We start from the raw sequence: 27,662 nt of genomic DNA, 5'->3' as shown, positions 1-27,662 counted from the left end.
AATACCCCTAATATTATAAATTAAACCATAAACACTTATTAATGAAATTCTCTCTCTCTCTCTCTATGTGTATATATATATATATATATATAAATAAATAAATAAATAAAACAAAAAATGGCAAGATTTTTCAACTCACTTTATTATGGTGAATCAAACAAAAATAATATATATATATATATAAAAATTGTTCTGTTTTCACATTCATAATTATAAGTGAATTGTATCTAAATTATAAACTCAGTAAACTCGACTTAACCTAATTATATTTTTATGGGCTTGGATTGAATTGAATTTTGCTTAAGATATCTAATTAGAATTAGGTTGAATAATAAGTTTGTGAATTTCAAATTTCATGATCTTAATAAAAATTAACTATACACTAAATATATAATAAAATATTATTTATCTAATTATTTTATTATAAAAGTATTCACAATTTATTATATGATTTTTATTTTTGTATTTATCATAAATATTTCCGTTACCTTGTAATATTATAAATATTTATTTTGAAGTTGTTTCTAATAATTGATATTTTTAAAATTACTTAATCCAATGTTAAAAGGGTATAGTTCAGTTGTTGGTGACATGTGTTAAGTTGTTGATAAAACCCTTATTTGACCTATTTGTCCAACCTAACACCAAATACAATTAAGTTGAATAGAGATGAATTGTTCAATAAAAAGACACTCACACAATTCAACCTAATTAAATTAAATAAAAAATTAGATTGCACTTTATCTAAATCCACCTACTTTTCTTCTTAGTTTTTAGTATTCACCCAAAACAATTATCATAATTGTTTTATTTTTATGTTTTAATTCAAGTCAACTCACACTATTTTTTTCTCCTTCTCTCTCACACACACATATTATACATATAACTTTTTACTTAAAATTGTTTTAATGTAAATAATTAGGTGAAGTTCTAATTATGTAAAGTAAATAATTGTGTTAAATATTTTGGAGATAGATAGTTTATAGTTTAATAAAAAAAGTTGTCTCACTTTCTAATTCATGCATCATCAATGTTTTCCTAAAATAATATTTTTAGAAATAAACTTTTATGGTTTAATCATAAAGTTTCACAATAAACCTTGAACTTAAACAGAAAAATTGAGTTGAGTGGAACACAGTGGTTACAATTATCATTGATTCAACACTGTCATCCACCTAATCATTTGATTTATGCTCCACTCCATTTTAAAAACAATTCCTCATTCAACAGGAAGATCCATGCACTAATACAAAACTACCACAAATAAAAAATAAAAAAAACTATATAATGCCATAATTTATATAAATTACATCACTTAATTAAGTTTATTATTTGGATGTTTTAGTGTTGATCCTTACATATACATTTTTTTAATTTCAGTTGATAGTCTTTTAAAAATTGCTTTTGCAGTAATTTTAATTATTAAAGTTAATGGCATCATCATGTCATCAAATGCGATATTCATAAAAATGATCAAATGGGTGATGCTGATATTATTAAAAGTATCACATTAATGTATCCATCATCAATAATTACAATAAAAATAATAATTTATAAGGATCAAGAAATTATATGTATATTTTTTTTTTATAAGTTTAACTGTAGAAAGTCATCTAAACATATTTTTTTCTATGCATATAAGACTTTTTCTCATGTATCTTGACTCAATGATTACCTTATGAAATTATTTAGATAAACATGCAAGAAACACAATAATAGTTATATTTATTTATTTATTTGCTCTTTAAGTAAATGAAAGCACAGATTAAAGTACATTTTTAATTTTTAATCCAAATTTTAGATCTCTCATTTTTTATTTATTTCAATTCTTAAACTTTTAAAAATTCATCATTCGCTCCTCTTGTACAATTTTTAATTCTAAAATATTAGAAAATCTTTAATTAGAATTTAAGATAAATTTTAATATCATATAAAATATTATATTTAAATTTATTATAATATTATGCATGTCATATCTTCTCACAAATATTCCTCGACCAATTGACATTCCTATAACTAATAATTAAATTAAAATTAAAATATAATTAAATATTATATCTCATACTAATACGGAAGGTTAATGATGATAATAACGTTAATCAAATTCAACACTTTAAAGACTTAACTTCATTTTATGAATAGATTAACCATATTCATTTTAAGTAAATAATATTTATCATCATCCATCTTCAATATATGTTTAGTAACATTTATTTTTATTAATATTTAAATTATATTCAAATGTCAGATAATTTTTTAAAAGTGTCTTATCATAATTCTTTACAATCTTCATTAGTAACATTTATTATTATTAATATTTAAATTATATTCAAATGTCAGATAATTCTTTAAAAGTGTCTTATCATAATTCTTTACAATCTTCATTAGTAACATTTATTATTATTAATATTTAAATTATATTTAAATGTCAGATAATTTTTTAAAAGTGTCTCATCGTACATAACAATTTTCATTATCAAAATAAGATTGTGGAAGATTTTTTGACAATAATATATAATAACATTATAAAATTGATTTATAGAATAGTAATAATAAAACTTAATTTAAATTTGATTAGCTATCCTTTTGTTATTAATTAAATTAGTTTATGTACCGTGAGTATCGGACGATTAGATCGACCGATCAAAGTAAAATAACAACATAAAGAACACAATAAATAACTATTATTACTAGCAGCGACCACTATCATTAAATAGATAACGGTTGTCATTAGTAGTTATGAAGTGTCATTAATAAAAACCATTAGCATTAAATGAATCAATGATAATATCTCCAACGGTAACGGAGGGAGAGGAAGAGACTTGTATAAAGGGAGCAAAGGAGGAAGATACGTTTTTCATATCCCATGATAGCATACTTGAAACAGAACACTAACTTGAACGTTAGAGTGCAATCGTATATACTCTAGTCGACCGAACGACAACAATAAAAAAAAAAAGATTGACGAAAAGATATAGACACATCAACCACTCACCAACAAGCATAAATACTGTTTGGACCCCTTCCTTACATAATAGTTGCACTATATTTTTTACTAGTGTATAAATAAGAATTTTTTCTATATGACTTCATGAGATAATAATATAATAACTCTGTTTCAGTTAGCCCATTGGGATGTCATCAAAGTGAAATTTCAATAAGAAGCATAACAAGTAGAGTTGTGATGTCTGAAATAAGAAAAGGAAGAACTCAAACGACCCAAAAGAAGATAATTAAAGAAGTTACAAAACAATGATGTGATAATAATATTAAAAGTTTTGGGTTGATGGCTTTTGAAAAATAGAAAAAAGTGGATTATAAAAAAATGAATTGGTTGGTGCAAAGGCAAGAAAGAAACAACGACCAAGCCACGAAAGACAAGTCATTCTGCAGTTCAAGTTTTGACTTCTTAATGCTTTGCTTTAGCAATCAATATTGAATTGGGAAATGGTTGGTGGCCATTTTCAACACCTTCCTTACCCTTCATTTTCAACTTTATTCACACTCCTAATTGAGTAACTTTTACACCAACTTATTATTTAACTCACTAATAAATAATGGGTTACATTTGGTTAGGTTTATGCATTTTAATCTTCAATTTAATCTCCTCTAACCTACTTTTTAAATGGGTCTGTTTCAATTAATTCAATCAAAATTTTGAAAAAAATTATAAGTTTTAAATATCAACCTAATTATGAAATAATATAATTTTATAAAAATTAATTCAAGATATAAAGTAAGTCAACGCGTAAAGTTATAATAAATTTGTCAAAATTAATTTAAGATATAAAAAAAATAACATAATTTATCTATAATACAAATATAAAAGTGGATTTCAAGTTATATATACTAAACATATTATTCAAATAGTATAATAGTGAATTACTTTAAATTGAATCGGATTTGACCCAATTATAAAAAAAATCTAATCTACTTTTAAATGAATTAATTTCAATTATTTGAGTAAATATTTTAAAAAAAATAAAAATTGTAATTTTTAGATATCAGCCTAATTATAAATTAATGTGATTTTATAAAAATTAATTTAATGTACGAAGTAACTCAACACATTAAGTCATACAAAATTCATCTATGAAAAAAAAAACACAATTTATCCATATCATAAATATAAAAGTGAATCTTCAGTTAGATTTCGAGTTATGTATAATAAACATATAATTATTTGAAATGGTATAATAGTAAATTAGTTTAAACTGAACCAGATTTAACTCAATTATAAATAAAAGTGAACCAAATCTAAGAGTTAAATTGAGTTTAGGATTTAGGGTTAGATTGAGTTTACTTTAGTCATCCATTAACTTGACCCACCCTACTTAATTAACTATGCATTGATTTGTGTTTTGTAATAATCAAAACCTACTTCATTAGACTACTGCTACTGTGTAGTTATTTCGTAATATTCAACACTTCGTTTTCATGTTTGCAAGTTGTGTGGTGCGTCTGCCCCACTACTAGTGCCACCACCAAAAATAATTGTACTACCCTCTTTGCTTTTTCTCACAAATAAAATGAAAAATGTTGGTTGTGAAATTAATCAAAATACAATATATAATTTTTTTTTGCTTAAGATTGTGATAATATGTCATGCATGAGTTATTGAAGAATAACCAGGTTATGCTAATGAGTGATTGAAGTCCATTATTAGATAATTAAACCACTAATTAACCACATGTAAGAAGTGTTTCATGCAAGTATATCATTTCACTAAGTATCTCTATCTTAACATTGATTGATATAAATAGTAATAATAATAATAGTTTTATATAAACAAAAGTGATAAATGCCGTAACTTTTAGCTTATATATTTGAAAAAGTTACTTTTACTAAAAGGGATTCAGTGATAAAAGTTGGCTTTGCAACTTCGTAATTTTCAGGCACAACAGATAAACACTCATAACAAAATGGTTTTTTTTGTTTTTGTTTAATAAAGATAAATTAAAAGAAAAAAGTGCTTATAAAATACATTTTTCTTGTACTTTTTCTAATTCCAATTTCGAACTATTATGTGATTCCTCACTCTTTCTACCTCCCAAGCCACTCTTTCTCCCAAACAGAGGCTGAAATTATAATATCTAAAGAAGCATAAGCGTTTGAAAACATCCAATTTTCGTGGTTATTATACTCTATGTCACGTTATCTTATTAAATTTAATAATATATATATATATATATATTATTAATATTATTTTGAATTTGGTAATTACTTACATGCTAGCTTTTCATCCATTCACTGTGCTAATTGAAAAGAGGCATTGCAACAAAATGAAAATAACAATAAACAGAAAAAGAAAAGAAAGAGAGAAAAAGGATGAAGAATCCCTCATCAAATATTGGCGAAAGGTACTACCACCACCACCACCATTACACCGCCGCCGCCACCACCACCACCACCACGTATTCTCTTAACATAAATAAAATTGATAAAAAAAAGGAAAAAAGAGATATGGTGTGAAGAGAGGGATAATAAAAATAATGAGGTTTAATTGTGTTTTATTCACAAAATTCAGAAGGGAAGTGTGTAGAGAAAGAGAAAAAAAATGGAAATCAATGTGGGGGAGAGGAAGGGGACCAGGGAGTCATGTCCATTGGGTAACTTCCCAACACTCGCAAGAAGGAGGTGAATTCCTGAACCTCTGCAAGCGCGTTCTGAGCCCTCACCTCAGCCATAGAAGCCTCGAAATCAACGTAAAACAAGTACTCGAAGTGCTTCGCGGTTCCCACGTTGGCGTCATCGACAAGCCGAATCGGACGGTTGCGGTGCGGCCGAGACTCGATCTTCGTCAAGCTGATGTTGCGAAAAGCAAAGGCGGAAAGCACTTTGAAAAGCACGGAGGTGCCTTTGTCGTGCGCGAAAACAATGCTGGTCTTGAAAGGACGGTCGGTGCGGGGAATGATGGGCTCTCTGGCCAGCATCACGAAGCGCGTCACGTTGCTCGGGTCGTCCTGGATGCCGTCCGCCATCACGTTCAATCCGTAGAGCTCCGCCGCGCGTGCGCTCGCGATGGCGGCGGTGTCGCGGAGGTTGTTAGTGGCTACGAACTCCGCGGCGCCGGCGGTGTCGTCGACGGCCTCGCGCGCCACGTTGAGGCCGAGCTTGGTGAGCGTGTGCTCGCACTGCGAGAGCGCCTGCGGATGCGAGATTACGCGCGTGAGGAAGTCCTTGCGAACGCCGGGGAGAGCGAGGAGGCAGTGGTGGACCGGGAGCTGGACCTCGCCGACGATGTGGAGACGGTGGCGGAGGAGGAGGTCGTAGTTGCGGTGGATCGAACCGCCGAGGGAGTTTTCCACCGGTAAAACCGCTCGATCGGCGATCCAAAGCTCCACCGCCTGGAACGCCACCTCGAACTGGTCGCACGGGATGGCCTCGCAGTTCGGATAGGCTTTCCCGGCAGCAGCCTCGGAGTACGCGCCGGGAACTCCCTGGTACGCGACTCTGAGCTTCGAGCCGTGCATAGGCGCCGGAGAGAAGTCAGATATTGTAAGCGGCTTCGGCGGGAGCGGCTTGTTGTTGGCCTCAGCGAGGTTACCGATGGGAACGAGTTGGAAGTCGCTGACGGCTGCCTTATGGCCATTAACGGCAGCGACGTGGTCGGCAGTGCCACCGTTCTTGTCAACGGATGAGGATTGTTCCTGAGAAACAACCTTGCTGGCTAAGATGGCGCAAGAACTCTGCCAATCGGCTCGGCTGGAGCCGACCCCGTAGCTGGCCGGTTCGAATGCGTAAGCGCATTTGACGGAGAGTCGGGTTGGGGCGAGGCGGCGCGTACGAATAACGTGGTTGAGGTTAAGCGCGTTGGAAGTGGGGGGCGTAAGAGTCTGCATATCGATGTGGGAGTGAAGCAATAATAGTTTATGAGATGATAAAAATGGAAGTAATGAAGTGAGTTAGGTGAAGCTTGTTGTTCTCTTTGGAGAAGGGAACCTCAAGCTGAGAGAGAAAAGAGGTGGTTGAGGTGTTTATATATTGTTCTGAGTGTGAGTTTGGAGGCTGAGGAAAAACTCAGTGAAGCTGCCTAACAACTCATGATGACCATGATGATGTTGATGTCCATGTCGATGATGGATAGCATGGCTTCATGGATGGATGGTATTTGTGGTGGTTCGGTGAATCTCACACCTACCCTCATTTCCATCTATTCTTACATTTACTTTTTTTTCTTTCTTTCATTTTCTCCACTCCTCATTTCTCCACGTCTTCCTCTTTCTATCTGCATATCTTTTCAAAAATAAATATATTATCATTTTTTTATACAACACTGGGTAGGTAAGAACTAAGAAATATCTTAATTATCTTTTCATTTCAGATTAATAACTGTGAATCAAATTAAATAAATGCATCTCAATCAGTTTATTAAATCCTTTTACTGGTTCTTTTTATTTTTTACTTCTAAAATATTTAATATATTGTTCTCGGAAGAAACGATTCCTCTTACCTTCACCTTCAATCGTTTACTGATATTTCAAGTTTTTTTTTTTTTTCTCAGTTTGATGAAGATATTATCTACATAAAACACTTAAACACTTCAGTATAGTATTAACACTTGTGTCAAAATACTGAATAGTGTATATAATTTAAAAATACATCTCTTTTTATTAAGTCTTCAGCATAATGGGAAATATATAAAAAAAAATGTTATTTTATTATAAATTTAAAAGGAAACAAAAGTTATACAGCTTTAATTCATTGGAATCAAATATTTCGTTCAAAACAAGACGAGTTCTCGAATATCGATACATTTCTCTTATTTTCTTTAACAGAGTATTAAGTAAAATAAAGGACATTTACTTTTATGGTTCAACCTTAAATTTTACAAAATAAGCATTTATTTTCTTGGTAATAAAATTAGGTCTACGAGGTAATTAAACTAGTTTTCATTCCACCAAAGAAAAACGACTTTTAACTATCCTCAATTCAGGAAATAATTACGAATGTGATTTTAGAACTTAGACCTAAATAGGCAATTAGTTTATGTCACATTTATGTATGTAAAAAGCTCAATAAAATTAAGTAATTTTCTCTTCCATTTATTCTTTTTCTTCTTATAATGGGCTTCACAAACCCCAGTGGTAAATAGGGATAAAAATATGCTAAAAAGATTCATACAGTGACTCTTGGTTTAACTCATGTTAAAATTAAGTCAGATGAAATCTACTTATTAAATAAATTAAGCAGCTATTTAAAAAAAACACCTTTAATTAAGAAGAAAGGTATTAAGCTAGTCGGAAAATATTTAAAACCTAATAGACCAGTCTGGTTTAATAATAATGTATTCTAGGAGTTTCGGATTTTTTTTTTAATTATACAAGTTTCACTATAAATATATAGTTCAAAACAGAAAAGAATAAAAAAGTTACCTCAATATGTATCCAAGTAACACATATATTCTCTTTCTAACCCATATTATCTTCAATCTCAATTTAATGATTTTTTAATTTAATAACCGATTTAATGTAAAAATGTTTTAGTTTTATGCTCGTTCTTGTTTATTGCGATGTTAATTTTGGATAACTTTTATAAAATCGAAAAATCTTATTAAGATCAATATGTTTTAGACTCTATTATTTTTAATAGTGTATTATTTGACATCTTGACATTTCACATAAACCTTCTTCCGTATAACAAGAAAGAATTAACGATATAATTAATGATTATTGTACTGGGACGACTGAGTGACTCAGTGAGTCGGTCAGGAACTCGACTATTCAACCAATCAATCACAATGAGAAGGTCATGTGACGACATGTGACCGACCGACCCATGAGAACGAGTCATGGATTGACCAAGTCAGCAGGGTTAATCCACAATTAAGGGTTGTTTAACACAACCCTAAACATGAACTAACATCCTAATCCGACCGACCAACAAAGACCCATTAAGGTAATATAAATAGCACAAACTCCAAGAACCAAGTACGTCATTATCTACAGTACTCTGACACCCGAGTGCCGACACCCTGACTGACTTGAGCGTTGGAGTGTCTTCTGCAGGTATCATTCCAGTTTGTGAGACTGGAGGACCGAGAGGAGGGAGGCGAAGCAAGAAATTGACAATAATAGTGACCGACCGAAAGGAGTGGAAGAGAAATCATTCTCTAGGCCCCAACACCCGTTCGAGAACAATTATTATACAATAAACATTCACAAATCATAATTAAGGGACAATTGAATTCTATTGGATCTGATTTAATTGTCCGTACAATCGAATGATGAACATCCTAAGTCAAAGATAATTATAATTAAGTATAACCACAAATATTTTTATAAAGATAAATATCCTAAAAAAAACCCAAAGGAGACAAAAACATCTCAACCAGACAATTACATGTAGCAATATCTATATAAGTTTTTATTAAAGTAGTATAGTAAATTTAACGTTAGTGTTTCTTACAACATTCTCCATTTTTTCAAAAGAGGGACTATACTTGTTCCACTCAAGTCTTCTACCTAAGACCTTGCAAAACTAAAGCATCTCTTTTGTTTCACACATAGACCGTTTACAAAAGAGAAAGACTAAAAAAGTAAATATAACTAAGTACAACAAAATATTTTAGATAATTGGCAAGGAGTGAAAAAACTTTCACATAAAACATGGAAAATGTTGAATAAAATACAGTGTAGTTCGTTGTCTAAATTATATGCAAATAAGGCAGAGAAGCTTAAATTTACACCAAACATCAAGGGCTTGTAAGGTATAAAAATATTCACTGCCTTCTTAAAACTAGAAAAATCACTTTAAAGAACAGTAAATTATATTTTTGGTAAAGCCTGTTTACTTATATATGTTTTAAATAAATTAATTTGATTCTTTTACGTAAATAAAGTCATTTTTTTATTTGGTAAGTTCGAAACTATCACCATTAATATTTTATATTTAAAAAAAATTAGTATTTAACTTAATTATAATTTTCTTAATTCTAATTATTATTTGTGTACTTTTACTGATAAAGTGAGCATATATAGTACCTGAATATGGTTGTACAATTATTAATGTGTTGGTTATCTTTTTGTTTTTCTCTTCAAATCTCTTCCTTTTTCTCTCTTCAAATCTCCTCCTTTAACGGTTGGTGTTCTGTTGGAGTTGACATGAAGAATATACTCCGACGATCAAGTAAGAACTATGTGTAAAGAGTCTATAGTGAAAACTAATTAAAGCACATTTTACATCTCTTTAAATGCTTTATTTATAGTGTTTATTCATGAGTCTCTGTTGTAATGGACCCCGAAATCTATCAAATATCAGTTTTAACTGATTTATAGTATGATTTCCTGATTTATAGGGAGGTATATTGGTATATTTGGAGAATATCTTTAATGGAGTAATATCTTTCACTAAATCACTATTAGCTGATTTCTCGGAGCTTCATCTTAATTTGGTGGAACATGGTGATAACCGGTGACGAGCTTCCATAACTATCGTTGTTACCATTCATAAAGTGTTTTAAATATACTTTGACACAGTCGATCGATCACCAAAACTGAGTGATTGACTCGTCCAATACCAATTGGTACAATTTTTTTTAAATCAAACTTAATTATTTAAAAATATTATTAAAGATTGAAAATTTTTAATCCTTACAATCTTAATTTTATTTTAAAAATTATAATTTTCAAGATCTGTTAGCTACATGCTAAGAGTTTGTTTGGATCCATAAAATTAATATGTAAAGAGAAGAGGAAATACATAAATCATTGGAAATTGAAAAACACAAAAGTCCAGAAAAAAAAACATTTTGCTAAATCCAACATAATCAATTATACAATTTAGTATATTTGATTATATAAACATAAATATTAATTAAATATTTATAAATATATTTTATTATATTATAATAAAATAAATAAATAAAATTTAAAAATTAAATAATTAATAATTTAAATAATAAACATAACTTATATTGTAAAAGGTTATATTTAACTTACAATAATAAATGTTACGTTTTTCTTCAACTTTATTAGAATTATGCTATAGAAATAAATGTGTTATTATCTCAAATATAAATGTGTTATTATCTCAAATATAAGGCTTAATTATGTATACCACCTCAAAAATTTGAGTTAAGTGAATTTCGGTCCACATCAAGACTAAGTTAAGTCAGATTAAGGTTAAATTAAATCAACTCCGGTCCATGTCAAGTTGAGCACACATCATACAAAATTAAGTCAAGACCTATTAAGGTCAAGTTGGATAAGTTAGTGAGGGTTATGTCAATATACAACTAGTCAACCCAAGTCGAGCTAAATTAGGAAAGATTCATATCAAGTCGAGTTAGTTTAGGTTCATATCGAGTTGAATAGAGCGAAAACCAGGTCAAACTGAGTCAATCCGAGTCTAGGTTGAGTCAAGCAGCTTAGGCTCAGGTCAAACCAAGTAAACCAAGGCCATGTTAAATCAAGTCGAAGAAAGCCCATGTGTCGACTGAGTTTGGGTGAGGCCCAAATTACGATGAGTAGAAAGTTGTTTAAATCAGGTCAAGTCAACTCAAGTTTGGGTTGGGTCCACATTTGTCCTAATCAAGTTAAGTCCAAGTCAGGACAAGTCGACTCAGACCTAGGTCATAAAATGTTGGGTTAGCTCAAAGCCTTGCAAGGTTAGATTTGGTTGGGCTGAGTCCAACTCAATTTAAATTGAGTTGTGCCCTAACAAGTTAGGTTGAGTTGGACCTTAGCAGGTTAGGTTAGGTTGGACTCGAATGATATTGTGTTGATTCGACCTAAGTTAGATTTAACTATATCAAATTCAGGTTAGGTTAAAACTAAATCGAGTTGAGTCACTCATGTTAAGCTTGGTCGAACCTAGTTCAGGTCATGACGAGTTGGATCTAACCCAACTTAGGTATAACTTGATTGGCCATCTCGAACTCAATTCAAAATCAATCAAAGTAAATATATGTTAAATTAGATCTTAAAAAGTTGAGTTGAGTCCATATTAGATGGTATAACTGGATTGCATCCATATCACACTAATTTAAGTCTAAATTTATATTTAATTTAAAAAATTATACAAACTCAATTTAATTTAATTTAAATTAAATTAAATTAAATTTTATATAATCAAAACGAATCTAAACTTTAGACCTTGATTACACTTATTTCATATAATCCATCATAACTTAAATAATGACTAAAGAGCATAAAATTGATATATTCATGATAAGTTTTTAAAATAAAATTAACCAATTTTCTTATTTTTATTGGGACGTTAATTATGTTACAAGTGTCTTATACAATGACTAGAAAAATATTAAAAATACATTAAATTTGAATTCCTTAACAAACCTTCACATGTTATAAAGATGAAGTTGTGAGAAGCCAATTTAAAAAATAAGATAGGATTCCAAAAACATTCTAAAACACCTTATTCGCCATGAATAGCTTCTAGTTCTGCCTTATGTCAAGGATTAGAAAATATATTAAATGAAAATGTTTAAAATTTTATTGCAAAATATTTTTGAAATAACATTTTCTTTACTTCAAGTGTCTTTCTAGTATTTTTTTAAGTCAATTATATTATGATAAATCATAAATAGTTAAAAATGATACCATCTTATAAAATATTTATCGTAAATTTAAAATGTAATTCCATATTAATTTTGTTATTATAAATTTATTTTAAATTTTTAATTATATACTCATTTATGTTATATAAGAATAAATTATCAATTTTTAATAAAATAAATTGTAATTTGGATTCTTTTCCCGTAATTTTGATCTTCCTATTTTTTTTTTTTGTAATTTTAGTCCTTGAATTTTATTTTGAAAATCTATAATTTCAATTTAACTTCAATTTTTTCATATTTTAATCAATCTTAGATCTAATGTATTTATTTAAACTGTTTTAAAAATGATTAATTTAAAAATTATACAATTTTTTTAACTCTAGAGATTAAGATAAAAAAATAAAGTTATAATATAGTTTTTCAAAATTTTACTTAATACTAATTTTAGTTTAAGATCTATTATTTTTTTTAATCTTAAGAGATTAAAAAAATTTATAGTTTTAGTTTCTAAACCCTATATTTGAGATTTTTTATAATCTTCAAAATTTTATCTAAATTTAAATAATTTATTTTATTTTATTTTAAGTGATTAATAGACCGTGTTTTTCACCTCATAATAGCCTCTCACGCACCTTTCCCTGCACCTTTCTCTGCACATTTTACACACCTTATCCATTTTTCTCTTACTTTTCCTTTCTCAATTTTCTTATTCTTTATCCTTAACTTATATTAAATAAAAAAACTCCGTGAACATTAATTTTGTTATTATCTCTAATATATTTATGAATTATACAATTATGAAAAGATAAAATTTAACATGTCAATTATTGTATTTAATAAATTATTTAATTATAACAATTTGATAAGTTTAGAAAATATTATATAATTAATTAAAAATAAAATCATATAAAACAATATATATATAATAATATCTGTATAAGATGAAAAATGTATTTCAATTTATTTTCCAATGCTAACATTTATTTTTTAACTTTTTATTTTCCTATTCATTTATTGATTTGAATATGAAAGTACTGTATAAAAACTTTTCTTTTGTGTTCTTTTCAACAATTCATATACCAACTTATTATTATTATTATTATTATTATTATTATTATTATTATTATTATTCTATTTCTAATAATAACATTTACTAAAATATTTCACATACAAATCTATGATTTTAAAATCGACCTAATAACTGCTTGTTCAGTGTCATTACAATTATTTTATTTTGTTTATAATAATTAGTTAATATATATTAAACTAACATCAATTATATATTTTTTTCTTATAAAATATTACCATAATATTAATAGTATTAGATTATTAAAATAATTCATTAAATATAATACTTCATGCTCTATTTGATATATATATATATATATATATAAAAGTATTTTGAAGAAATTCAAATAAATATAAATATTATAAAAAAATATTTAAAATATATGAGGTTTTGGGATGTTATAGAAAGTCTTAATATACTTAAATTTATTGATTTAAAATAAAAGTCATGTTTTTCCATATCTTAGTTTTGCATGAGGAGTGTTTATATTCTTTATAACTTTACCAAAATAGCTACATTACGTAAACAAATTCAATTAATAATGACATTAATGAATAATTACTTGAATAATAATTTTTGTTATGCATATTTCATTTATGCATTTTAATAATCAGAGCTCAAAACAGTGCAGAAAGTAGGTGAGATACACATTAGAGAAATTTAGTTTAAAAAAACTTAAAAATAAAATTATAACTAAAAAATCACTTTATTTTAAAATGGACCAACTGGTTTATAAATAATGAGTTGAAGATTGAATTGAAGTTTCCTGATTAATAATCTCTATTTCTATATTTGCCAAGTGTGTGACATAATACATAACCACAACATCCATGAATCATTGTGCATTTATTTGTCCTTATGTTGCTTAATTAATTATATCAATCCCCAAGTAACTTCTTTCAAGATTTTGTGTTGAACATAATTTAGTTTAGGAAGATCCTAAGATAAGTAAAATTATATGTATGAGATTTTTTATTTTATTTATATGTTCTTATGATATACAAAATTCTTAAATAAAAATTAAATATTATTAATGTTTTCAACATGTAAACAAACTAAATATCTATTTTTATATAGCGTGCAAGAGGATTTATTTAAAAAAAGTATTATAGATTGTATTACTAACTTGATGATACATGATCAACAGTTACACACATAGATTGATATCATAAAAGTCACTTAATACTTTTATGGTTTATATATATAACATTTTTATCAATCATAAAAGTCACTTAATATCATATATATATTTATGTGTGTATTTAACTAGGTAGATTTTTTTTAAAATTGATTAAATTTATAAATCCTGAAAATTATTTATTTATTTATAAAAATGATTTCATATTTTTTTTAAATAAATCATTTTAGCATATAGGTCACACACTGTGAATATATATTTTGAAATAGTGCTTTCTAATTAAATTAGATCAAAATATATATATATATATATATATATATATATATATTTCCACAATTAAATTTTAAAAAACATGTATATATATGTTAATTAGTGTAACAGTTAATTGTAATTTAATATCTTATTACAAGTGTCTATATAATAAAAAGACCAAGAAACATTACATATATGATGTCTACAAATATTTATAAGATTAGTAAACTAAAGTAGATTTAACTTAATACGGAATATATTGTATGAAATACATCTAAAACACTGTAAACAAAAAATGCAAATATAAGTAAGGTTTAGTTTATGTTTCGATAAAAAAAAAATTAAATCATTAAAGTTAAATCTAAATTAATTTATATTATAATTGTAAAGTTTCGTCCTCTTTCTGGACGGGAGTTTCTTTCACCGGGTTTAAAATTAATACTGAGGGGTTGATAGGGGATATTCTGGTCTCGCTACTTGTGGAGATATTTTCGTGGGAGTATGAGAGAATTTATTGTTGAATTTTACATGCTATGGTGAAAACTCAAAAGATGGGACTTACTAATGTCTGGTTGGAATGTGATTCTGCTTTGCTGCGTTTACTGCTATGACCAATGTTCATTGAATGTTTCGTAATCGATGAAATATTTGTCTTAATTACTGTGGGAAAATCAGATTTATGATTACTCATATTTTTCGTGAAAGGAATGCATGTGCTGATAAATTAGCTAATCTAAGATTTATTCATAGAGAATCTTTTCATTGGTATAATAAGTTACTATTTAGTCAATTCTTATAATTCTTTTATAGATAGGTATAGTCTACTTGTGTATAGTTTTTGTAGGTTTAATTTCCCATATTTTGTATTTTCTTTTTTAATAATACTTTTTTTCATGTGATGACTAATGATTGTTATTACTTGAGGTTTTAGCATAACTGAGATATAAGTTGCATAATAATGCCTAACATAAAAGTTTTTATTTTTTTAAAAAAATAAACTATAATTTTCATTAAAATGGTAATTTTATTTAAAAGTAAAAGAAGAAAATACAACAAATGTAGAGAGGTTGCTAACTTCATTGACATTTGACAACTTCTACTTACATAACACGTGTTTATTGTGCCCGTATTTCGTGTTTAATTATATGACCAAACAAAAATTAGAACATCATAGGTACTAGTCGTTCTTTTTTCTTTTCGTTTGCTTTGACTATTTCATCAATTAATTTTTTAAATAAATGTGCTTTTTGCTAATGGAGAAGTCTTATACGTAAAGAGCAATACGTACATGTATGAGAGAGTATTGAATAATTGATTTTTTTCACTGTGTTGTTTTTCTTTTTCTTACTAAGTTTTAAGTTTTTATTTTCGGTACATAATGTAATTATTTTATGTGTTTATTTATATAATTTATAATAAACTATATTATTAATAAATCATATTTAATGGGTATAATTATAAAAATAAAATTATTTAATTTCTCGTGTTTCTTTTTATATTTGAGATTTTCGCCCTAATTGTGGATAACTTCTAGTTGTCGATAACTTCATATACCAAATATTATCTGATCGTCTCGGTAAAAAAAAAAAATATTATATAAGTATAATAGTTGTAAAGTGCATATTATATGTTGAAATGAAAAAATATTTTATAATAATATATTTAGAGTCAAGGGTTGAACACGTGCGTGGCTGCCGCTAGCAGCTGCGTCAATTGTAGTTAGTTGACCGTGATGACCACATTTTTTTTTTTCTGTCTATTTTGTCGATATAATCTTAGGGTTTACATAATTTTATATTTGCTTTCAAATTCATATAATCTTAGGGTTTACATAATTTTATATTTGCTTTCAAATTCTTATACATTTACCAGTCAAAGTATAATTTCCAGCTGTACTCAGAAAAAAAAAACTTTTCACTTGTTGATGTCAAAGTTATATTATGGCTAAATAAATAAATAGTTGTGCTGTTCTGATAGATATTTGATATAAGTATTTGTCCTTTATGGTGAATCCTTCTATGTGGTCCATTTACAAATTTGATTTCTTTATTCATGGCTACAACTTAAAAGGTAATTTCTTTTAATACCTCAATATTTTTTAATTTTGTGGACACGGAAAATGTTTAAATTATTTAAAATTTGAAAATATTATAAATTATATAATTCAAAAATTTATTTTGAATTCTGGAATTTAAAAATTCGAAATAAATTTTTGAATTATATAATTTAAAATATTAAAAATGTATTACATATTCTGTGATATAAAATATATTTTAATGGTATAATCTAGAAATATAACTCACAACTCAATATATTAGACAATTCAAAACTACATTTCAAATTAGATAATTTAAAATTCAGAATATTTTTCTAAATCTAAAATTGTATCCAAATCCAAAATGTGTTTTTAGATTAAGTAATTTATAAATACATTTTAAATTCTACAATATATATTTTTAAATTACACAGTCTAACAGTATATTTTATATATATATTATGGATTAGATGATCTAAAATATATTTTCTAAATTTTACAAACCAAAAATTTAAAACATGAGACTTTTTAGTTTTCTAACACCTTATCAAAAGTGCAAGAAGAAACTGGCCTCTTGTTTTGGCTGCAGGTCTAAATCTTTTAAAGGTCCACAACCCTTATAATTTATTGGACAATGATATATGAACAACCCTAATTTTTTATACAATCACCTTACAATTCCAATACTATTATTTTAATATTTTTTTATATTGTTTAATTACAAATTTATTCTTTATTATATATATTTATTTTTAAATCTATCTCATCAAAAGTTGTATACAACTCCAAAAGTTGTCAACCTATCATTTCCCTAATTTATTACAAGTGGGTTTTTCTTCTCAGTTTCTACAAAAATCAAGACACCTATTCCTTGTCATAGGAAAGGTATTCTGGAAAGCAATAAATAATATTTCAAAAGAGATATTATGGAATTCAATTTTGTAGGGTGAAAGAAGACATGCCCTTATAGGTGAATAGATTATTGTAGATTGGGTTAAAATACAGAAAGGTTCACAACAAGGTAAAATACTTAAGAGAATCCACAACCTTCATAATTTGAGTAGTAGGTAAAGGGAGTTTGTGAGAGTATCATTTATATTAAAATAGGGTTTTGTAAGTTATTGTTGGGTGTAGCTTTTGCCTTAATTGTTCTCTAAGATAGGGAAAGAATCTAATAAAATGCAACCAAATGATGAGTTGACATAAAAAAAATAATAATAATAAATTTAAGAGACTATTGAGTGAGTTGGATATTCTAATCGATTAGAGATAAAAACATTTCAAGTATTTATGTAAATTTTTTATAAAATTGAATTAAACTTATAGTTATTTTTTAATATTATATTAAAAAAGAAATCTTACAATTTTAGGTTGACTAAAATTGAATTAAACTTATAGTTATTTTTTAATATTATATTAAAAAAGAAATCTTACAATTTTAGGTTGACTTAATGAAATAGTCTAAGATTCTTTGATTCTCTTAATCATTATTTATATGTTTTTTGTTAACTACTTTGGTGGGACTAATCCTAATTCAATTTTAATAAATTTATATTAAGCTTAACAAACCTAAGTTAGGAGAGTACACAATTCCTTAATCCAAGACAATACATAGTTCTCCTATCTCAAACTTTATGAAGGAAGTGGTTGCAAATAAGATTTTATAATAAAAAGAAAGCACAAATATATTATTTAAATTAATAATAATTAATGTAGTAACATGTTCTAAAAATAAAACTTATTGATTAAAAAAATTACTAAGCCCAAAATTGAAAGATAATGGCAAGCTAGTAAAAAGAAATAATTATGCTCTATGGTGCACGTCCTTTAATCCAAATGTTCCATTTTGTTGTAATCTCCTCAACACTAAATTTCCATCTTCCAACTATGTGGGTACATCTTTGAAATTACAGTCTCAGTTGTCATTTATTTGTTGGTGACCTCTTTAATGTGAGTTATTTCGATTTCTTCCTTTATAATGTGCACATTAACTCAACTCTTCATTTGGGCAACCCTACACATTAATTTACTTTGTATGATACAAATTGGATGACTAGGATTGCTACGACCACAACACACTGATAGAATAGTGTTTTAATTTTGTTGGAGTGTTCTTTTATGTCAAAACAAAAAGAAGAATCCAAAATGGCAACTAGTATACAACAGGTACGTGACAAAGGTAATAGGTGGATGGGAACAAATATATTAAGCAAAAAGTTTGAAGTCCCGATTGAGAAGGGATAATGTGTTGATATATAATATATACATAACCAGGATGATTTGTCAAAAGCCGCCTTAAAGCAAGGAAGAAGAAACTCCATGTGGAGATTTTGAATGAATCAAAACTAGATACATGCTACTCTAACAAATTTTGAAATAAATAGACCCTGATAAAATTATAACACAAATAGAACCCCTCCGGAACTTCAATTTACACAATGTAACTCTGTAACATGACCAACTATACTACTACCCATGATTGAACCTAAGAAGATGTGAATGCAGACTTGGAGCAGTTTCTTGGTTGGTTGATAACATCCAATGAACTGAAAATGTTCAACCAAGAAAGCACTTATCATTTACAAGCCAACCCACTTCACCCATCTGAAAATCCGACCAACTCTCAAGGGTAACTCGTAGTCATTGGCAACAGCAGGCTCCCTTCTAGCAACTTCAGTTTCCGACCAGACGTATACTCCACGTTCTTGCTTACTGCCAGGCACGGTATTATCCAAGATGACAGCAACAAGAAAAGCAACTACCATGTGTAGAGAAAAGGTTGTGTTCAGGAAATAGTTTAACTGCAAAAGAAAATAGTGTTAGAAAAAGCTGACATGTAAAAGAACAGCAATTAAATTTGCCTTAAAAGAGGTAGTACGGTAATTTTTAACCAGCATTCAAGCGCTAAAGTTTAAAAAGAAACGAGATGGAAACCACATTATGATGACTTTCCAATACTAGTGTATTTATTATGAGTTAGTTCACTGCATGAATTTATGCCATATAGTATTATAGTAGTTAATGACAATCACTGCTACATTTACAAGTTGGCAACCATGAGGATTCAGTTAAAAAAGATGCTGCACACGAGCAGAAATGTTATCAAACTGGCTAGTGAGACAAACAGATCTTAAAAATTACTTGTGCGGGCAAACTACTTATATGTCACCATTGAATATGAAAGTGGTTTCTATTCATTCACCCGGACAGACGAATTTGCTTCAATTTCAGTTATGTCTTTATACCAACAAATTTTGACCACAGAAAATAACGGAACGAAAAACAAGTATATTATTCACAATAGTAAAAGGATATGACACGAGGGCATACCCCTCCATATTGGGTGCGGAAAGGCCCATGAGAAGCCACAATGTAGGGTTGAAAGTAACTGGGCACTGACGAGTTGGAATTTGGGGAGATGCCGTATTGTTGAAAGTAGGCAGGTATGGAAAGAGAGAAAAACAATGATAACCCAATTATGATGATGTTGCGAGAGCTTCCAGCCTCACTATAGCGTAGATTTGACAAGCCCAATGCTGTAAGCATTGCCCACATAAAGCATAGGAGACCAGCAACCATGACTTCAGGAATTGAAGCAATAAACCCTCCCACCTTACCTGTTCAATGCAAGTAAAATTAGACATGTTATATTTGCAATGAAAATTTCTATAGTTGTGTACAAATTGCAATAGATAGAAGAAAGCTTCTATATAATTAACATTCCCTACCCAAATATCCTCCTAAAACCTTATAAATAAACCACTCTGACAATAATTAAAACCAAGGATTCACTAGCACGCCACAAACGAAATTGATGAAAACTATTTGCTCTACTACCTATTATTCTTCAGAAAGGCTCCGTGCTAGAGATGATGTTACAAGCATCTCATACATTTTGCTAACTGTTCTAAACTTCTAATAAGGAAAAACCAAGATATATTACAAATGACATTTCATCTAAAAATTCACGTAGTAAATCTACTTCTATCAGTGGCTATTCATCACAAGTAGACTGATAAATTAAGATGCAAGAAAAGAAAGACACAAGTGACTATACACTTACCCACAAGAGACAACACAATCAGGAAGCATGCCCCCAATTGAATAGCTCTGCGGCTTCCCATTTTAGTGACAGCAATGGTATGAACATTTTCAGTTAAGGTAGTAGCCCCTGTACCAGTTCCCCACAGACCAGCCAAGACACTAGAAAGACCTTCCAAGCCAATTCCTCGACTAAGAACTCCAGGAGTTGGAGGTCGAGATGCTACCAATAATGAAGATGCATGATATGAACCAACCTACAAAATTTAAAACAACAGGAGGTGATTATATAATCCTGCATATAGAAAAAAAAGAATCATGAATCCACTTTTGATATATTACATTGTTAATCTCTCAGATAAATGCTATTTTTACATACTTATCCTGACAACATCTTCAAAATAAATAAAATCCCATAATGGCATTTGCAGTGTTGAAATTTTAGTTTAGTGATTACGCAATCAGTGACATCAATGCTTTGATTTCCTAAACTAAGGTATAACCCATACTGCATTACCCTTAGAGATGGTATCTACTTAATGTAAACATTTGTTAGGGAAAAAATTACAAATGTCAGTAGGTGAAATCAGCAAAACAAGATGGCAACCATTGATTTTAACTTCAGAGATCATATAAACTATAAGACAACCTCTAGTCTCTTAAGTACCTTTCGATGTCAAGGGTTATAATCAAAATCAAACGACAATACTAATGAAGTGAATATCATATTCAGGTTTCTTACTTCAGCATAGTCAAGCAGTCATATATTAAACACATAGCTCTGTTAGGCACACATTTCTATTTCTTTTAGAGCTTGCATCAAGCAAAAACCAGAACAGCTTTCCACATATAATATTTGCTAGCACATTAAGAAGACAAGAGTATCAACATATTCAGAGTCTAGATAAATAAAATAATAAATGTAGTCCAGGACACAAAAGGAAAAATAATAAACAGAAGCTAACCGAATCCACAGATGAGATCAAGGAAACCACGCACATCACAAGAGCCATTTTCCAATGGAAGACAGGAGTACCCCATTGTAACGGATAAGGAAATCTAAACCATGGGGATGCTTCCAACGCATAAGAAGTATCAACTCGACATTGCTTCATTTTTGAGACATGCTTTCTGCAGTGCTCAGAAATCATATTTGAGGCGGGTATATTTATGTCACACCCATTGTAGTTGTATACTCCAGCTTCAGTCAGCAAGAAAGCAACTGCCCATGTAATTGCGAGACCCAAAGGAACCTGGCAGTTAGGTGAAGCAAAAAAAAAAAACAAACTTAAAAAGAAATCGATTATGTTCACTACTAACTCAGAAGGATATTGTACGTTAAACTTACTGCATATATGAGAAATATGCGGTGTCCAAAAACAGATATTTTACGAAGATACTGCAGAAAACAAGAAAAGGGATACATTAAGAATGTTAGCACATTGCAGTGATCCATCAATAAACAGTAGGAACGTGAATTACACACTTACAAGAGAAAAAACAATAACCACTAATATCTGCACTGCACCAATCTCCAGACACGTACCAACTAGCGGAAAACCATAACTGTAAAATGAAAGTCCAACTGCAGCAATAGTTGGGGATACAACCACGGGATTGATTAACCTGAAAATTCAGATATGACCCTTAGTACTTTCATTTCAGACAACTCTAACACTATAATCATTTAATCACGAGGAAAGGTAAATGGCATAAGTCTGTGGTACTACTGACATGTTAATATCATCAAACTGCAATCCACAAGAGAAAATACCCAGTAAAGTTAAAAAATATGATCTCTCATCTCTTCCTCTGGCATGCTACCATTAGACACACTCATTACAGCAGACTAATGCAAGAGCTGAAACTTACAAAAAATAGGAGGCAAATACAGCTGAATTCATTACAAAAACCTATTGGCAATGAGATTCCTTCAAATGCAGGCTGAATTGACTGAGGGGAATGGAGGATTGATAACTCTGTTAGGAAGAAACTTTTAAGAGTGCATGTGGAGTGGACTCAAAACCTCCCATAAATAGAGGGTTATTTACATGCAATTATTTTGCAAAAAATTTCAATAAAACCCATTGATGAATTAATTAATGAATAACTACACCATCAAAGAAAAGAACAAGAAATTGTTGGCCACAACACATAATAGAAAGATTGGAAGCCTTAGAACTTGCTATGCGCTCTCTAAAAATAAATCAAGAGGAATTATACACATAACAGCAAGGATGGAAGCATGAGAAATGGCGTGGAAAAATTATACTTTAACACACTATGTTAAATAATTTAAAACAGCACATTTTCATGTAAGAATATTCTCAATTCGATAGAATTAAAGTTCTAGATGCAAAAGTAAAGCTATACATGTATTAAACCAACCAATTATTGTGGGTATTAATTATTATGGATCAACTTCAATAAATAGTGAAAGAGAAACATACAGTCCTCTTAAATGGTCATGCAAAGAACACCAACATATACAATATTTAAACTTTAAAGCACAAACATTTATGAGAAACTAAATTTCCTTATTGTTTCTATTCTCATTATTCTTTCCTTCATTGTCTCTCACGGTTATTCTACCAGTATTTCTCAAACTTCAGCAGTTGGAACTACATTTTAAATAGCCTCAATTTACAAGAATAAATGCCGTGAGATAAAACAATAAATTACGTACTAAAAAACAAGACAAATATTCGGGCAAAAAAAATTCCACAATCATACCTTACTAACAGCGACATAAGTCCTGTATATCCAAGGAATGCTTGAAAAGCCGATCCAATGATTATAGCCCCCTGCAGCTCCTTCATTATATGTTTGAATTTCTGAAAATTGACACAAAATAATCCCTCAGCGGTCTTAGTTTCAGTAACTCAACCAAAAGGCTCACAATATACACAAACAAAAGCTCATGACATCTTACAAACAACCAACAACAGAAACATAATCCGAAACACATAGAAAAGTGAAGAAAAAATAATACATTTTCATTTAATCCTTGAAACTCGGAGGAGTTGATGATCGCTAAGGCTGGAGCCAGATATACAAAAGAAGACCCCTGTATCAAGGGCAACCTCGACCCAAAATTTGAATGCAACAGTGTAGTCATTCCTGACACAAAGAGCACAGTCGACACCACAGCAGAAGTATCCTCCTACACCAACAAACGCATCAGAAAATACTACCCCGTAAGAAATAAATTCACCAAAACATACATATAAAAAGGTAATTCAGTTAATTACTTTTGCTTGGATAAACTTATAGAAGAAGAAAGCAAGAAAGCAAATTGAGTTCTCCCATAATTAAAATAAAATCGTAAGCTTAGCTTTTACAGAAGTTCTAGCATCAAACTTCTCCACAAGCAAAGACACATAAGTTAATCTAAACTCGTGGAAGAAACTTAATTCATTTTACATTTTTGTTTTCTTAAGTTTATGATGATTTACCCAAACAGAAACTTAGTTAAAAACTTGAAATCACTCACGCGAGAGCCTCCCATTGCCGGAACCATAACAAGCGGAACGAGAATCAACGAACCCAATATCGAAACGTAATGCTGAATGCCGTACACACCAATGGGAACTAAACAAAGCATACATGAAAAAAAAAAACCATTAGCGCAAAAATTAAACTTTATAGTATCAAAATTTTCAAAATAAAAGTAAGTACAATACAACTAACAGCACAAGCATGTATAATATTTTCTTTTTCTTTTTCTTATTCCTATACTCACCTAAACCAGGTGAATCTCTGAGCTCATACTTCATATGCGAATGCCTCGACACAAAACCATCGTCGTCCACAATGTCCTCATGACTTGGCGCGCGCCGCCCCGGCGGAGGAGGTGGCGGCGGCGGCGGCGCCTGGCCATTGGTGCTGGAAACGGAACTCTTGGGGACTCCTTCGGAGTCTCTGCGCTTCTTCTCGACCTGATCCTTGGGAGGAGGAAGCGGCGGGACCTTGTCGCGGTGAGCCACGCCGTTGGCCGTCGTTGTTGCCCGGGCCCGACCTGCTTCGAGATCCACGTTAGTGTCGGGCTCCTTGGGCTTGGGCTGGAGGCTTATCTGACCCGAGTCGCTGGCATTGGCCTCGCCTGAGAACTTGGGCTTGAAGCCCGTTTTCTTGGCCCAGGTAGAAGGCGGCATTGCCTTAGCGTCCGGCAAGGTTGCCGGCGGCCACGGCCCCGCACGGTGTGGCGGTTTGGGATCGGAATCGGCCATCGCTAGCAGCACATAATGGCTTGAGTCGGAAGTTGAAGTGTAGATCTGAAGAGTAGAGTGGCGAAGCGAAGGTTTAGGGTTTTTGTAGTGTTCTCCGGAGGATGAGAGAGAGGAAACTCCGGCACGAAAGAGAGAGAAAGTGAGAAGAAAAACGTGCAGTGAGTGAAGTGGGAAGAGAAGAAGCTAAGACTGAACTAAAAGCGCGTTGTTAGAATCATTTTTTATTATTTACTTTCGCAGTTTTGTTTTGTTTCTGATTTTGTCTTCCTTCTTTCCCTCCTTCTCTTCTTCTCTCCCGAAATAACCGGTGCTGCTTACTGGCGTTTGGATTGCGCTTTCAAATTCAATGCCAACAAAACAAAACACCAAGATTTTCTTTCTAACACAATGGAAAATTCCTTTGGATTTTTTTCTTGGTAGATATTTATGAATATAAATGCTACTTTTAGTTTAAACATTCTATTTATTATTCTTTAATCAATGTTTTAGATAAGTAACATTGTGTTTATGAGATTTTGTAATATTTGGTCCAATTTTACAAGATAATTATAAAAAGGGTAAAATTTTAAAACATGAAAAATGGTTAATCGTGTTAGAATTTCGGTTGGAATTTGATTAGACGAGTTATCCATTTTAATAATTTTTTAAAATTTTATTTATTTTAATAATTAATAATTAAAATTACATTAAAATTTATTTATTTATGGTAGATTTTTTTTTTCAATATTTTTATTACAATCTATCCAGTTACAAGTTAATTATATTGAACTCGTGTCATCTTGACTTACACATTAATAGTTTTTTAAAATTTTTATCATTTTAATAATTAATAAGTAAAATTACATCATTTAGATTTTTTAGATTTTAGAATTTAAAATTTAAGTTTTAAGGTTTAAAATTTAGTATTCCTTCTTTCGTCTATGCATAAATATTTCCATTTTAACATATGTTCAACAATTGAATTGCGAACTAATTTAGCTAAAATTATATAAATTTAACTTTGTTAAGCACTTTTTTTTTCATATTTTTTCCGTAAGTAACAGTTTGCACAATGATTTTTTTTTAAATGTAACTTGTTCTATAATTACAAATGCTTGTGAAGCCAAAAAAAGGCATGAATTTGATTTAATTTGTTTATACCATCTTTAAATTCTCCATTGAGAGAATATGCCATGATGAAAAGTTAGCTTGGACTGCTTTATGGGTTCAGAAACTTCACAAAATTATTCCAAAGTGAGACCTGGTTTTGTGTTGGATAAAGCCAATACAAGACAAAAAGTTTGTTTTAGAGCTTTCAACACATAAACGTGAAGAAAAAGGTTTGAAATCATCTCTCTATTACAAGTGTGTAATTAATGTAATGTGACATTTTTTTGGCTTAATTTTCGTGTGGGTCCTGGGCAAGTTGGTTGAAGGGATGACTTGAAGGTTCAAACAAAATGCCAGCTATATGCATTTAACAGCAAATTCAGGGATGAAAAATTGAATTCAGTGATGAGTTAGTGAGGAAGAATGTGATTAAATTCATATCTTCATTGGAATTGGAATTACCCAATGATAGTAACCGATCCACATGAAATTTCAGAACATGGGGAAATGAACAAATTGTTTTGTAAGTTACCAATTTTTGTGGGCATGATGATGGTAAGTAACGTAAGAAGGTAGAGGAAAAGAGATTCCCAAATTGCGTAAGCCATGGCACATTCATTGAAAAGGTGTGAGGTTTGTTTGTGAGATCATTGGGGATCTAACTTCATCATCATCTCTAAAAAATGTTTGTTCCAAAGCATATCAGTCATCACAACTAGGAATTTGTCTCCTTCCAAGGAGAAACCAGCTCTATTAAGAGTATACCTTAGTTACAAATATAATATTGAAAGAGTATATAAACTGTCATTGACCTCGGTTTGTGAGATTATATTAAGTATACCGTAACAAATTTTTTAATCGAAATATAAGAGGAGTGGATTCCCTTAGTTGAGGGGCTTGATACACATTTTAGTCAGAGAGATAGATAGCTAGGATCAATCATTTCAGTCGAGGTCTTGTTTGTATCGGAGGTTGGTGTTTCGTCACAATTTTGTCTTTAAAAACGCCTCAGCAGATTGGAGGAGGAAAGATATATAATTATAACCTCAACTTGCGAGTAATGTGAGACTATATTGACACATTTTTATTTTATTTACAATATTTATGAAAGGATCTTAAAATGTTTTTAATGTAAAGATTTATTTTGAGATCTTATACCACCTTTTTGGTAAGGTTCATTGTGCAACATAAAATATAAGATTTTATTTAGTTTTTGCTCTAATGGTATTTTTTTCAAAGTGAGATTTTAAGTGCAACACAAAATATAACATTTAATGTTTTTAATGTAAATT

The 27,662-nt window shown here is 29.9% G+C and overlaps 2 protein-coding genes across 2 annotated transcripts; both read right to left on the bottom strand.

Moving 5' to 3' along the window:
• Positions 1-5,481: 5,481 nt before the first annotated feature.
• Positions 5,482-7,262, bottom strand: LOC137835656 (arogenate dehydratase 3-like). The gene has a single exon (XM_068644256.1). The coding sequence runs from the start codon at positions 6,840-6,842 to the stop codon at positions 5,565-5,567; it is 1,278 nt and encodes a 425-aa protein (XP_068500357.1). The 5' UTR covers positions 6,843-7,262; the 3' UTR covers positions 5,482-5,564.
• Positions 7,263-19,182: 11,920 nt separating this feature from the next.
• Positions 19,183-25,680, bottom strand: LOC137835653 (nucleobase-ascorbate transporter 12-like). Its single transcript, XM_068644254.1, has 10 exons — positions 24,795-25,680; positions 24,546-24,643; positions 24,045-24,215; positions 23,786-23,886; positions 22,543-22,678; positions 22,401-22,451; positions 22,018-22,305; positions 21,075-21,309; positions 20,342-20,628; positions 19,183-19,812 (listed from the first exon to the last, which is right to left on the bottom strand). Exons 1-10 carry the CDS (start codon positions 25,279-25,281, stop codon positions 19,591-19,593), a joined length of 2,076 nt encoding a protein of 691 aa, XP_068500355.1. The 5' UTR covers positions 25,282-25,680; the 3' UTR covers positions 19,183-19,590.
• Between the last annotated feature and the right edge of the window lie 1,982 nt (positions 25,681-27,662).

Source organism: Phaseolus vulgaris, chromosome 5 (genome assembly GCF_000499845.2).
Source record: "Phaseolus vulgaris cultivar G19833 chromosome 5, P. vulgaris v2.0, whole genome shotgun sequence".
In the NCBI taxonomy this organism is placed as follows: domain Eukaryota; kingdom Viridiplantae; phylum Streptophyta; class Magnoliopsida; order Fabales; family Fabaceae; genus Phaseolus; species Phaseolus vulgaris.
The sequence above is the reverse complement of the archived record's forward strand: the minus strand, read 5'-3'. Positions and strand labels throughout refer to the sequence as shown.